This window comes from Lagenorhynchus albirostris, chromosome 3 (genome assembly GCF_949774975.1).
Source record: "Lagenorhynchus albirostris chromosome 3, mLagAlb1.1, whole genome shotgun sequence".
In the NCBI taxonomy this organism is placed as follows: Eukaryota; Metazoa; Chordata; class Mammalia; order Artiodactyla; family Delphinidae; genus Lagenorhynchus; species Lagenorhynchus albirostris.
This window is the reverse complement of record NC_083097.1, coordinates 98,199,747-98,212,691: the sequence shown is the minus strand read 5'-3', so window position 1 is coordinate 98,212,691 and position 12,945 is coordinate 98,199,747. Positions and strand designations below refer to the sequence as shown.

The window sequence follows — 12,945 nt, the reverse complement described above, 5'->3', positions numbered from 1 at the left end:
AATTAAAAAGGATGGTGCGGGCTTCCCTGGTGGCGCAGTGGTTGAGAGTCCGTCTGCCGATGCAGGGGACACGGGTTCATGCCCTGGTCCGGGAAGATCCCACATGCCGCGAAGCGGCTGGGCCCGTGAGCCATGGCTGCTGAGCCTGCGCGTCCGGAGCCTGTGCTCCGCAACGGGAGAGGCCACAGCAGTGAGAGGCCTGCGTACCGCAAAGAAAAAAAAAAGATGGTGCACTCAACATGATGGTACACAACATGGTATAATATTAAATATTACAAAAAGGTTAAGGAGCATGAGGACTAATAGGAAGCTACTGAATCTGGATACCAGTAGCTCTCTGACCATTAAGATTGACAGAGATGGGTTAGTAAGGTAATTAAAAGGTCATTTTCTTAATATGCTTTAAGCATCTAGGGTATATATTCAACAATTTCATTCATTAATATGTAGTGGCATTTGATTAACTTTACTATGCTATTTCTATTTGGAAGGACACTAAGCTGTTCCAAGCGCAACTATAAAAGACAAACATTAAAAGACTGCCATTTGGTTTTTTTAAATGCAACTGGCATAACAATGAATCACCCTAAATTAAATTTATGTGATGCAGTAAAAGTAGTTCTTAAAGGGACATTCATAGAAATAAATGCCTATCTTAAGAAACAAGAAAAGTCTCAAACAACATAATTTCACACCTCGAGGAACTAGAAAAAGAAGAACAAATGAAGCCCAAAGTTAGTAGAAGAGAGAAAATAGCAAATGTTAGCACAGAGATAAAGGAAACAGAGACTAAAAAAATCTACAGAAAAGATCAATGAAACTAAGAGCTGGTTCTTTAAAAAGACAAACTAAATTGAGAAACCTTTACCTAGATTGACCAAGAAAAAAAAGAGAGAAAACACGAACAAAATCTGAAATGAAAGAGGAAATGTTACAATTGATATCACAGAAATTAAAAGGATCACAAGAGACTACTATGAATACCACCAATAAATAGGATAACCTAGAAGAAATGAATAAATTCCTAGAAATGCACAATGTCCCAAGACTGAATAATGAAGAAATAGAAAACCTGAACAGACCAATTACTGGTAAGGAGACTGAATTAGTAATATCCCAACAAACAAAAGTCTAGGACCAGACAGCTTCACAGGTGAATTCTACCAAACATTCAAAGAAGAATTAATACCAATCCTTCTCAAACTCTTCCAAAATTAGAAGAGGAGAAAACTTTTCCAAACTCATTTTACAAGGCCAGTATTACACTGATACCAAAACTAGACAAGAATGGCACAGGAAAATTACAGGCCAATATCACTGATGAACACAGATGCAAAAATCCTCAACAAAACATTAGCAAACCAAATTCAACAATACATAAAAGGATTATAACCATGACTGAGTGGCATTTATCCCAGGGATTCAAGGATGGTTCAACATCTGCACATCAGTCAACGTGACTCACCATACATTAACAAAATGTATGGATAAAAATCATATGATCATTTCAATAGATGCAGAAAAGCATTTGACAAAATTCAACATCCATTTATGATAAAAGCTCCATTTATGATAAAAGCAAAAATAAACAAATGGGACCTAATCAAACTTACAAGCTTTTGCACAGCAAAGGAAACCATAAACAAAATGAAAAGACAACCTACAGACTGTGAGAAAATATTTGCAAATGATGTGACCGACAAGGGCTTAATTTCCAAAATATACAAACAGCTCATACAACTCAACAACAACAACAACAAAAAACCAATCGAAAAATGGGCAGAAGACCTAAAGAGACAGCTCTCCAAAGAAGAAATACAGATGGGCAATAAGCACATGAAAAGATGCTCAACATCACTAGTTATTAGAGAAATGCAAATCAAAACTACAATGAGGTATCACTTCACACGAGTCAGAATGGCCATCATCAAAAAGTCTACAAATAATAAATGCTGGAGAGGATGTGGAGAAAAGGGAACCCTTGTAAACTGTTGGTTGGAATGTAAATTGGTGTAGCCACTATGGAAAACAGTATGGAGGTTCCTTATAAAGCTAAAAATAGAGTTACCATATGATCCAGCAATCCCATTCCTGGGTATATATCTAGAAAAGACAAAAACTCAAACTGGAAAAGATACATGCACCCCAATGTTCATAGCAGCACTATTCACAATAACCAAGACATGGAAACAACCCAAATGTCCGTTGACAGATCAATGGACAAAGAAGATGTGAATATATATATACAATGGAATACTACTCAGCCATAAAAAGGAATGAAATATTGCCATTTGCAGCAACATGGATGGACCTAGCGATTATCGTACCGAGAGAAGTCAGACAGAGAAAGACAATATTATATAATATCACTTATATGCAGAATCTAAAAAAATAATACAAATCAACTTATTTATAAAACAGAAACAGACTCACAGACATAGAGAATAAACTTATGGTTACCAAAGGGGAAAGGAGAGAGAGAGGGATAAATTAGGAGCACAGGGTTAACATATACATATCACTATATATGAAACAGATAAACAACAAGGATTTACTGTATAGCACAGGGAACTATATTCAATATCTTATAATAACCTGTAAGGGAAAAGAATCTGAAGCTGTATGCCTGAAACTAACATAATATTGTTACTCAACTACAGTTGAGTAACTCAACTACAGTTGAGTTACTGTAGTTACTCAACTGTAGTTACTCAACTACAGTTAAAATTTTGAAAAACAGAAAGTTATATATTTGGTAGATTTCCAAGCATTATATGAAAGTAAAGAATTTCCAGCAAAAGGGAAGGGAGAAGAAAGAAAACTATTTGAAAACACAAAGACCTTTATCTTGCCTTAAAGCAGAACACTATCATAGCAAAGTATGAAAATGAGTAAATATACTAAAATTCATGTTAAAATTGGGATATCAATAAAGAGAAGAGAAAATAACAAAACAAACTGTAAAAGGCATCAAAGTGGCCTCTACTCATTTCATTTTCCTTACAACTTATAAATGCCATCAGAATTCTGAAGAGACTGGACTTGAGTGAAAGTTTTTTATTATGAAGACATAGGTCTAAGAACAGAAGGATAATCATGTGCCAGCTTACAGTTCCTTGTAAAGGTAATAACATGAAAAATTAGTAGAAAATGAACATCTGAAAAGTTATCTGTAATCTGAAAATGTTAAGCAATTTCCCCTGTATCTTAATTTTGACCATTTTTGCTGAATCACTTTTGCATATTTAGTTGAAGACAGTATTTAATTTTTCTATTGTAATTAGTAACGTAGTATGTCCTTCAGAGCTTGGCATATTCTTTAAGAATCATCTGAAGCTTCTGGCTCAACATGATGTTCCCTCTGGCCTTCAGTCTGCCACTAAAGAATGCCTGGAAAGGAGAGAGGGAAAGACAGAACCAACCTTTACCATGTCACATTGTATTTCTTTTTTAAAAAGATCATTGCTTAGACTGAATACAATTGAGTTAATAACTCTGGACAACAAAGGCAACTTTTATCTAGCAATGATAGTTCAATGATTATAGATAACACCCATATTTTTAGATATCTAAGAAAAAATAAAGACTCCTTGTGTATTTTAGAAAACCATAGAATAATTTATCTGAATTGACAGATCTGGGAATTCTGCTTCAACCTATGCTTATGGCTTTAGCCTATATTCTTAAATGTGAATTTAAGACCATATGAATAAAAGGCTTTACTGTATTACTAACAATAAAAACACTGAGTTCAGAACTTTCAAAAGTAGATTTAAAATATTTATTATATCTTCATGAAACAGAAGGCCATATAATGGCAAAATAAGATAGTGTAACAAAGTAGTGAATAGATCCTGGGCTGTAGCATCAGAATGCCTGGGTTTAAATCTAGGCTCTGCCACTAAATGCAAGGTGAGCTTGGACAAATTACTTAACCTCTCTGAGCTCTGGCCTCCTTATCTATAAAGGGCATGACAACAGCACCTAAATAGCAGCTTTGTTGTATGAGTTAAATGAAACAGTGTGAAAAGTGCTTAGCTTAGCATTCGACATGTGGAAGGAGCTATTAAGCTCATTATTACCAAGCAAAAGACTATAATGTCAAAACACTAAGAGCTCCTGTACCACTTTTTTTCTGACCTGACAATAGAAACTTGTGCAAGTTCTCCCCCCGGTGTCAAGTTCCCTATCAGTAAGATTAAAATGATAAAACACAATATAGCTTATTGAGAAAATAACATACAGAATATGAAGTGAAAAAGAAGTCTCTAGATTTTTAGCTAGATGTACATGTACATCTACATGTACATGTAACATTACAAAGCAGCCTCACAAATAAAATATCACTTGAGAAGCACAGCCATCAACCTGAAGTGGGCATATCAGCAAAAAAGAAATTCAAAAGCTTAAAAACCTACTCAAGGCCACAGAGCCAACAAAAAGTGGGCCAGGACTAAACACGGGTGTTCTCTGCTTAATAATATCTCCTGCTTATTAACTAGCAACAATTTAATTTCAGAAGCGAATCCTTACCAACTGGAGGAAAAGCAAAAACTGCTTAAACTTTTTATCCCAAAAATACTGCAGGAGAATTTCATTCAATCAGGTTCAAGTGCTAAGCACTCAAACTAGAGACTGGAATTTTAAAACTAAGACAGCTTTCACTGTGCAGTTACAGAAATGATGGTCTGCGACTCCTGCAGAGTCAGTTCGTAGACGGGCTTGCCAGGTGCTACAGTCTGAGAGGGACTTACAACCTAAAATAAAAACACCAACTTCCGGGCTTCCCTGGTGGCGCAGTGGTTGAGAGTCCGCCTGCCGATGCAGGGGACACGGGTTCATGCCCCGGTCCGGGAGGATCCCACATGCCACGGAGTGGCTGGGCCCGTGAGCCATGGCCGCTGAGCCTGTGCATCCGGAGCCTATGCTCCGCAACGGGAGAGGCCACAACAGTGAGAGGCCCGCGTACAGCAAAACAAAACAAAACACCAATTTCCTTGAAGTAAATATACCAATATTTGATGGTTGATATTTGAGTGGAAGAATTTTGTACATAAATCTTTGTTCCTATCTAACTGTTTTCTTAGGATAGATTCCTAGAAGAAGAATTACTAAATCATGGCATTTCTTAAATAAGTTTCTTGACCATGCTTCCATATCAACACAGTTTTCAAACTGTGCACCTCAGTGCACTGGGGCACCACACCAAACTCCAACAGACACTACAAAATATTTTAAATTTTTGAAGGAAATACAGTGACATTGGTCAAACACAACATGAAAACTACCCTTGTTTGGATCTAACTACTTAATAAACTGAACCATTAGGTATTTCTTTTGGCCTAGGAGTGCCACGCAAAAAGTGCTGAGACAGTAAGTGGCCATAAAGGAAGAAAGTCAGTGAAACTCTGCCATAGTGCTGTCCAGAAAGACTGTTAAATTAATATTCCTTCTAGCTACGTGTGAATCCCCTTATCCCAACCTTAATAATACTGCTTTCTTAATCTTTGAAAATCTGAGGCAAAAATGACATGCTTTAATTTGCATGTTTTAGATACTGGGAAAAATTAATAGTTTTTCTCATGTATGTTAGTCATACCTATTTCTTTCATTAATTACTGGTTCATGTCGTTTGCCCATTTTTTATATTGAGGTCTTTGTGTTGTCCAGAATTTTTATAGGTTATTAACACCAATATACTATATATCATCATTTTATTTTTCCCCAGGTTTATGGCATATCTTATGGAGTCTGACATGCAGAAGTTTTTAATTTCTACATAGCCTAAACTACTGCTATTGAGCTTATGTTCCTTATTTCTATCCTTGCTTTAATCTACTCAAGTATTAATTGAGCATCTACATTACACTAGGCAATATTCTATGCTAGGAAAGAGACATCTCTCCCTGTTCTCATGGAGCTAACATTACAGTAGGGGAGTCAAAAAGTAAAATGCAAACAAGTAATTAAAGCCTGTTATAAATGCTACGAAGGAGGCTACTTAGATAATATAATAGGAGGGAACTACTTTGGATGAAACAAAGCCAGCCATGCAAAAAGATGGGAATAGAAATTCCAGAAAAGGCAAATAAATAGACATTGAAGGGGTAAAAATTGATGGGAAGGAACTAAGAGGAGAGGCAACGTAAACTGAATTAGTATTGTAAGTGATGAGGCAAGCAGTGCAGGATGAAGCTGGGAAGATAAGCAAGGGAAACTTCACATACAATATAATAATATGTAGCCTGGATTTTATCCAAGTGCAAAAGTAAATCTTGGAGGTTTTTATCAGGTGGAATGACCCATAATCTGATTCACAGTTTTAAAAGATTACTCCAGCTCCCGTATGGAGAACAGATTGGTGGAAAAGCAAGAATAAAAGCACTAAGACCAGTCAGGAAGCCAGGTGAGAGATGATGGAGGCTTGGATCAGGATGATAACCCTAGTGATGAAGAGAAGAAAATGAACTCAAGATACGTTCTGGAGAAAGAACAAGCAGGATTAAGGATAGAAAGGATACAGAGGTGAAGAAGGAAGCCAAGACAATTCTTACATTACTGAGCATACTAACTTGGGTAGATAGATCATGGTGCCATTTCCTGAAAACAAAAAGAATGGGGGAAAAAACTAAATCACAAGTTCTAAGTTGGACATAGTAAGATGTGCCATCAGAGACACAAGTGAAGAGCTGGTTACACCACTATGGAACTCAGAGAAGATGCTGAGTGAGACATTTAAATCCGCAAGTTGTCAACATGTAGATGGCTCTAAATACCACAGGATGGATGGACTCATTTAAGAAGAGTGTTAGTTAGAGAAGAGCCCTGAAATGAGCCCTGAGAAACACCAAAACTCAACAGTTGGGGGTAAAAGAGGAAGACACCAAAGGAGATTAGGAAGAGCCAAAGGTGCAGAAAGCAAAACAGGAGAATAAGGTATCATGAAAGCCAAGGGATAAGATTATTTCAAGAAGTTGGTGGTTAACTGAGTTGAATGCTACTGAAAGGCTGAGAAAGATGTAGATAGAGAAATATTTACTGGATTTAGCAATATAGGTCATCACAAGAACTTCACAAAAACATTATCAGTGGAGTAACAGATGTAGAAGGCAGAAGAGCAGTCAAGACAGAATTTTTAAACCTTTGCTGCCCACTAAAGTAGCCACTAGCCCATGCGGCTATTGAGTGCTTGAAATATGATTAGCCCTGGCTGAGATGTATTGTAAGTATAAAATACACACTGGATTTTAAAGATTTTTTTTTAAAGAAGGATATAAAATATCCCATTAATATTTAATATTGATTACACGTTAAAATATTTGAATGTATTGGGTTAAATAAAATATATTAAAATTAATTTTACCTGTTTCTTTTTAAGCTTTTTTAATTTATTTTGATTTTTTTATTAAAGTAAAGTTGATTTACTGTGTTGTGTTAATTTCTGCTGTACAGCAAAGTGATTCAGTTATACATATATATACATTCTTTTTTTTATATATTCTTTTCCATTATGGTTTATCATAGGATATTGAATAGAGTTCTCTGTGCTATATAGTAGGACCTTGTTGTTTATACATTCTATATATAATAGCTTACATCTGCTCACCCCAACCTCCCACTCCATCCCTCCCCCAACCCCCTCCCCCTTGGCAACCATCAGTCTGTTCTCTATGTCCATGGTTCTGTTTCTATTTCATAGGTAGGTTCATTTGTGTCATATTTTAGATTCCATATATAAGTGACATCATATGGTATTTTTCTTTCTCTTTCTGACTTACTTCACTTAGTATGATAATCTCTAGTTGCATCCATGTTGCTGCAAATGCATTATTTCATTCTTTTTTATGGCTGAGTAGTATTGCATTGTATACACCACATCTTCTTTATCCATTCATTTGTCAATGGACATTTAGGTTGTTTCCATGTCTTGGCTATTGTAAACAGTGCTGCTATGAACATAAGGGTGCATGAATCTTTTTGAATTATAGTTTTGTTAGGATATATGCCCAGCAGCACGATTGCTGGATCATATGGTAATTCTATTTTTAGTTTTATAAGGAACTTCCATACTGTTTTCCACGTGGCTGCACCAACTTACATTCCCACCAACAGTGTAGGAGGGTTCCATTTTCTCCACACCCTCTCCAGCATTTGTTATTTATAGACTTTTTAATGATGACCATTCTGACCAGGGTGAGGTGATACCTCACTGTAGTTTTGATTTACATTTCTCTAATAGTTAGCAATGTGGAGCACCTTTTCATGTGCCTGTTGGACATCTGTATTTCTTCTTTGAAGAACTGTCTATTTAGGTCTCTGCTCATTTTTCCATTGGGTTGTTTGTTTTTTTGTTGTTGAGTTGTATGAGCTGTTTACATATTTTGGAAATTAAGTCCTTGTCGTTTGCACCATTTGCAAATATTTTCTCCCATTCTGTAGGTTGTCTTTTCGTTTTGTTTATGGTTTCCTTTGCTGTGCAAAAGTTGTAAGTTTGATTAGGTCCCATTTGTTTTTATTTCTATTGTCTTGGGAGACTGACCTAAGAAAACATTGGAACAATTTATGTCTGAGAATGTTTTGCCCATGATCTCTTCTAGGAGTTTTATGGTGTCACATCTTATGTTCAAGTCTTTAAGCCATTTTGAGTTTATTCTTAACCTTTTTTTTAATGTGGCTACTAGAAAATTTTTAATTACTTATGTGGCTCACATTCTATGTCTATTCAACAGTGCTGGTTTAGACAATTCTTTTGTGAAAAGGAAGAGAGAAATGATATGGTATGCTGGATGGGGATCTGATATCAAGACAGAGTGTTTGCTTTAAAATCAAGATGTTAGCTTGCCTCTATGCTGTAGGACAATTATGTAGTAGAATGGGAGAGAATGATGCAGAAAAAAGTGGAAAGGAGAAGAAGCAATGACTTTGAGTAGATACTTGGATGAGAAGTGAAGAAGTCTTTGACAGGAAGAGGGAGACTTCCTTCAGTGTAATGTATAGGAAGAGAAGAAGACAGGTGCAGATGCTGACGAAATAGATCTGGTGATGGGAAAGTGAATATTTTCATTTGAAAGTCTTTTTTTTCTCCCAAAGAACATGAGAAAGATCATCCACTGAAAATGAAAGAGAGGTAGGCATGGGGGTGTTTTGAGAAGACAGGTATGAAATACTCATCTCAGACAACAGGAATGGAGACTTAGTGGAAAATCACAGTAAGACTGCTAGACAGTGTGTAGAGACTATTTGAGACTTCTAATCAAAATTTTAAAGGGAAGCCGATTTGTCTAGTTGTATGGCTTTTCTCCTGGCGTCTTCATCTATTCAGGTACAGATGCAAAGATGGCAGAGAGTAGGGTTAAAACAGAGTGGAGTTTTCCAGGCAAATAAGATGAGAGAGGTACAAGGGAGATCAGGGTATTTTCAAGGGAGATACTCCGATGGACCATGGGATCTAAGCTGAACAAGAAGAGAAGACAGAAGGGAGCTGATGGATAGAAAGTGGTATTGTCAACAAACCGGAGGTCTCTGTGAAGCTCAACAGCAGTAGCAGGAATAACAAAACAAGTTAATGAAACTGTAGGTGATGGTGTTGGAAAATGGTGATGTTTTGTAACAGATACTGGAAGTTGTACATATTATGTTCCCAATAAAGACAAAAGCTGATGTAGAATGGAGTAAAATTAGAAATAATATCAATAAACTAAGAGTCATCTGTTAGAGAAGTCACTTTTACAAATCCTGAAGGAAGCCATCAAGGTTGACAAGAGTTGATGCAGAGAGAGAGACAGAGAGAGAGACAGAGAGAGAGAGAGACAGAGACTGTACACTGGGATATAAGGTCTTTGATAACTGAAGAATAGTGATGACAGATAGCACTGAGGTGAGGCAGAACGTAATTGAGCCAAATGAGTTTAGAAAACCCCTAATATTAAATTAGACTCTAAGGACTGTCACCAAGAATAATGAACACCTAGGTTTTCATCAAGTTTTGCTTCTGCTTTAATTTTTTTACATTTAATTCCATCCTGTGTGGTACTGACTAAGGTATATGGAATGACATAAAGCACTACCATTTCCTATGCAACTGCCCAGTACCATTCACTGAATAATTCATTCCCCCCTAAAGGTCTGATATTCCTAGCAATTATATAAATGTTTCTGTAAATCCTACATTTAATCTTTATGTATAAGCACCTCAAATATATCTTTAAAAAGAACTCTTAATTAGCCACTCAGCAGCCACAATGACCTTTAAAATTCAGATGTCACTCCACAGCTCAATAGCTTCCTATCACACAAGATCTAAACTGTCTTGCCAACATCTACAAGGTCCTGTGTGACCTACGCCATGCCTACCTCTCCCTGTTCGCCTCCTGCCTCTCTCCCCACTGGCCTCCTCACAGTTATAGTATCCAATAAGCTGAGCTACCGGTGCCTCCAGCCTTGGTGCTAGTTGTTTCTTTAGCCTTATGGCTCCTTCCCTCACTTTGTTCAGGTCTCTATCAAGCCTTTTTAGACAATCCGATCTAAAATAGTTCCTCTATCCTGTCACACTCTAATCCAGGGGTTGGCAAACTACAGCCTACGGGCCAAAACCAGTCTGCTGCCAGTTTTTGTAAACAAAGTTTTACTGGAACTCAGCCACATCCATTTGTTTACATATTATCCATGGCTACTTTAACTCTACAATGGCAGAACTGAGTAGGTGCAACAGAGACCATCTGACCTGCAAAGCTTAGAATACATTTACTAGGGGACCCTGTACAGAACAAGTTTGCCAACCACTGCTATAACCCATTACTCTTATTTTTCTTCATACCTGAAATTATACTTCTTTTCCATTTCCCTCTAGAACTAAGCTCTACCCAGAAGGGGCACTGTCTTGTTCAGCCACATCTAGCACCTGAATAAAAGGAGGTACTAAATAAATTCCTGGGAAGGAATTAACTGAGGGCTCACTCAGTACCACGCATTATTCTAAGCTCTTCATGTATATTATTGGATTTAGTTATCATATCAATCCTATGAGATTATCACAATTCATTTTACAATGAGAAAATTAAGGCTTAGAGAGTAGGTGGCAGAGCTAAGATTCAAACTTAGATTTATCTGATGCCAAAGAACGTATTTTTAACCACTATACTACTTTACAATTCTTTTAAAATTAGCCTTTTTATCCAGGAAAATTGAACATTTTCTCCCTTATTCAAATTGCTCCATTCCTTGTAAAATTGCATAGTTTTCTGCAAATAAGCCCTGTGCTTTTTCTTGTTAGGGTACTCATTGGTACTTTGTAGTTTGGGTAGTGATTACAAACAAAATTTTTAAATTATATCCTCTAGTTGGTTTTGCTGCTATGTGAAAGCTATTTTTAAATAATTATTGTGCATTCAACCACTTGTTTGAACTCTTCTGGTCTAAGAATCAATCAGTTGATTCTCGTGGGATTTCTAGCTACATAATCATTCATATTTTCTACTCCATTCTAATTGCTACATCTAATTTTGTGTGTTTGTGGACTAGCCATAGGTTTCAGAACAATATTACCTCATAATGGCCAGCAAAGGCACTCTTGTTTCAATCATGATTTTCCACTGAAATGTCTCTAAATGTTTTACCTTCAGTAAGACACTGGCTATTATGTTCCATCCTTCTATTTCCAGTTTTCAATGACGATTAAGACAAGTTCTTAATTTTATATATCAGGAAAGAATGTCTAATTTTATGAAATATCATATGGTTTTTCAACTCTGAACTAACAATATATTAAAAGGTCTAGATGTGGGTTTTACATTGTTTATCTGCTAAAGAATTCCATCCAAAAATTTAATTTTAAAAAGTATCAGTTGAAAACTCCATTAGAAAAATATATGAGCTGTCAATTTGAATACCGCTATCACTCTGTCTTTCCTCAGAGTTGCAAGATATCTGTCTTATAAATCAGAATTTTGGAGTCAGCCAAAAAACTGCAATTGTCAAATAGGAAGCAATAATGACAAATAAATGAACATTTTAAGAACTTTACCTTCTGAGGATCAAGCTTGCCCAAGACTACTTTCATGAAATCTTCATCTGAAAGCGTGATGGTTACATCAGCAGAATCTTTTGCAGGGCCTTGATACACTTTTCCAGAACCATTTTTTAGGTCAATAGCTGGGAAAAATAGGAAGAAACAAATGTCTGTCATTTTTTTCTTCACAAACCAAATAAATGCAGACATTTTTATAGTTTCCAAGTTACTGTGGTACTTATTCTATTGGGTTGGCCAAAACCTCGTTTGGGTTTTTCTGTAAGATATGGAAGACCCGAACGAACTTCTTGGCCAACCCAATACATTATATATTACCTATCACTTAGAAAAAATTTTTAAATCCTTGATTTTTTGAGATGTCCTCTTTATAAAGAATATGATCTTCAAAATAGTCAAATCAATAATAGTTTTTCTTCATTGAGGAAGTTTACACAACAGATATTTGAAATGTGAATCAATGTAGAATAATATAAGGAAGTTAAGTGGTTGGAAGTTATATGATTAAGGCCTTTAGATTAAAATAAAGACTCTGTAGTCAACAAAGGAAGAAAACTGAATTTTAAAACAATGGCATATTGGTTGGGGTGGGGGAAGGGAACGCACACTCTAATTACCTTTCAAAAACCTGAATTCATCAAAGGTTCTGTCATATGAATTAAACGACAAATTAAATTTTTAAAAGTATTCTAATTAGTTTGCTATAATTTATTTATAAAATGTTTATTGCCCTAATTGTTGTGAAGAAACGTTAAAATTAAAATCTTTTCCCTTAAATGTTTTTGACAGAAGGATTAAGTCTCCCAGAAACAGGCTGGGTAACTGGAAAAACTATTAGATTTGCCTTCATTGCTCTCTATACAACATTTACAGAGCTTTATGTTAAAGTTACATTTTAGAAAGTTTTAATTGTCTCATAT

At 36.0% G+C, this 12,945-nt stretch overlaps 1 protein-coding gene across 2 annotated transcripts in view; it reads right to left on the bottom strand.

Annotated features, from left to right (window-relative positions):
• Window positions 1–3,042: 3,042 nt before the first annotated feature.
• HSD17B4 (hydroxysteroid 17-beta dehydrogenase 4) overlaps window positions 3,043–12,945 on the bottom strand; it is a 91,641-nt gene continuing 81,738 nt past the window's right edge. Inside the window, exons 23-24 of one of the 2 annotated variants that reach the window (XM_060143470.1) lie at window positions 12,023–12,150; window positions 3,043–3,390 (exon numbers count right to left, since the gene is read on the bottom strand). In XM_060143470.1, the coding sequence (XP_059999453.1) occupies window positions 3,301–3,390; window positions 12,023–12,150 (218 nt within the window). In that variant the 3' untranslated portion in view covers window positions 3,043–3,300. Of the gene's footprint in view, window positions 3,391–12,022; window positions 12,151–12,945 lie in introns of those variants that run through there. The other variant, XR_009539554.1, reaches the window with a different exon arrangement.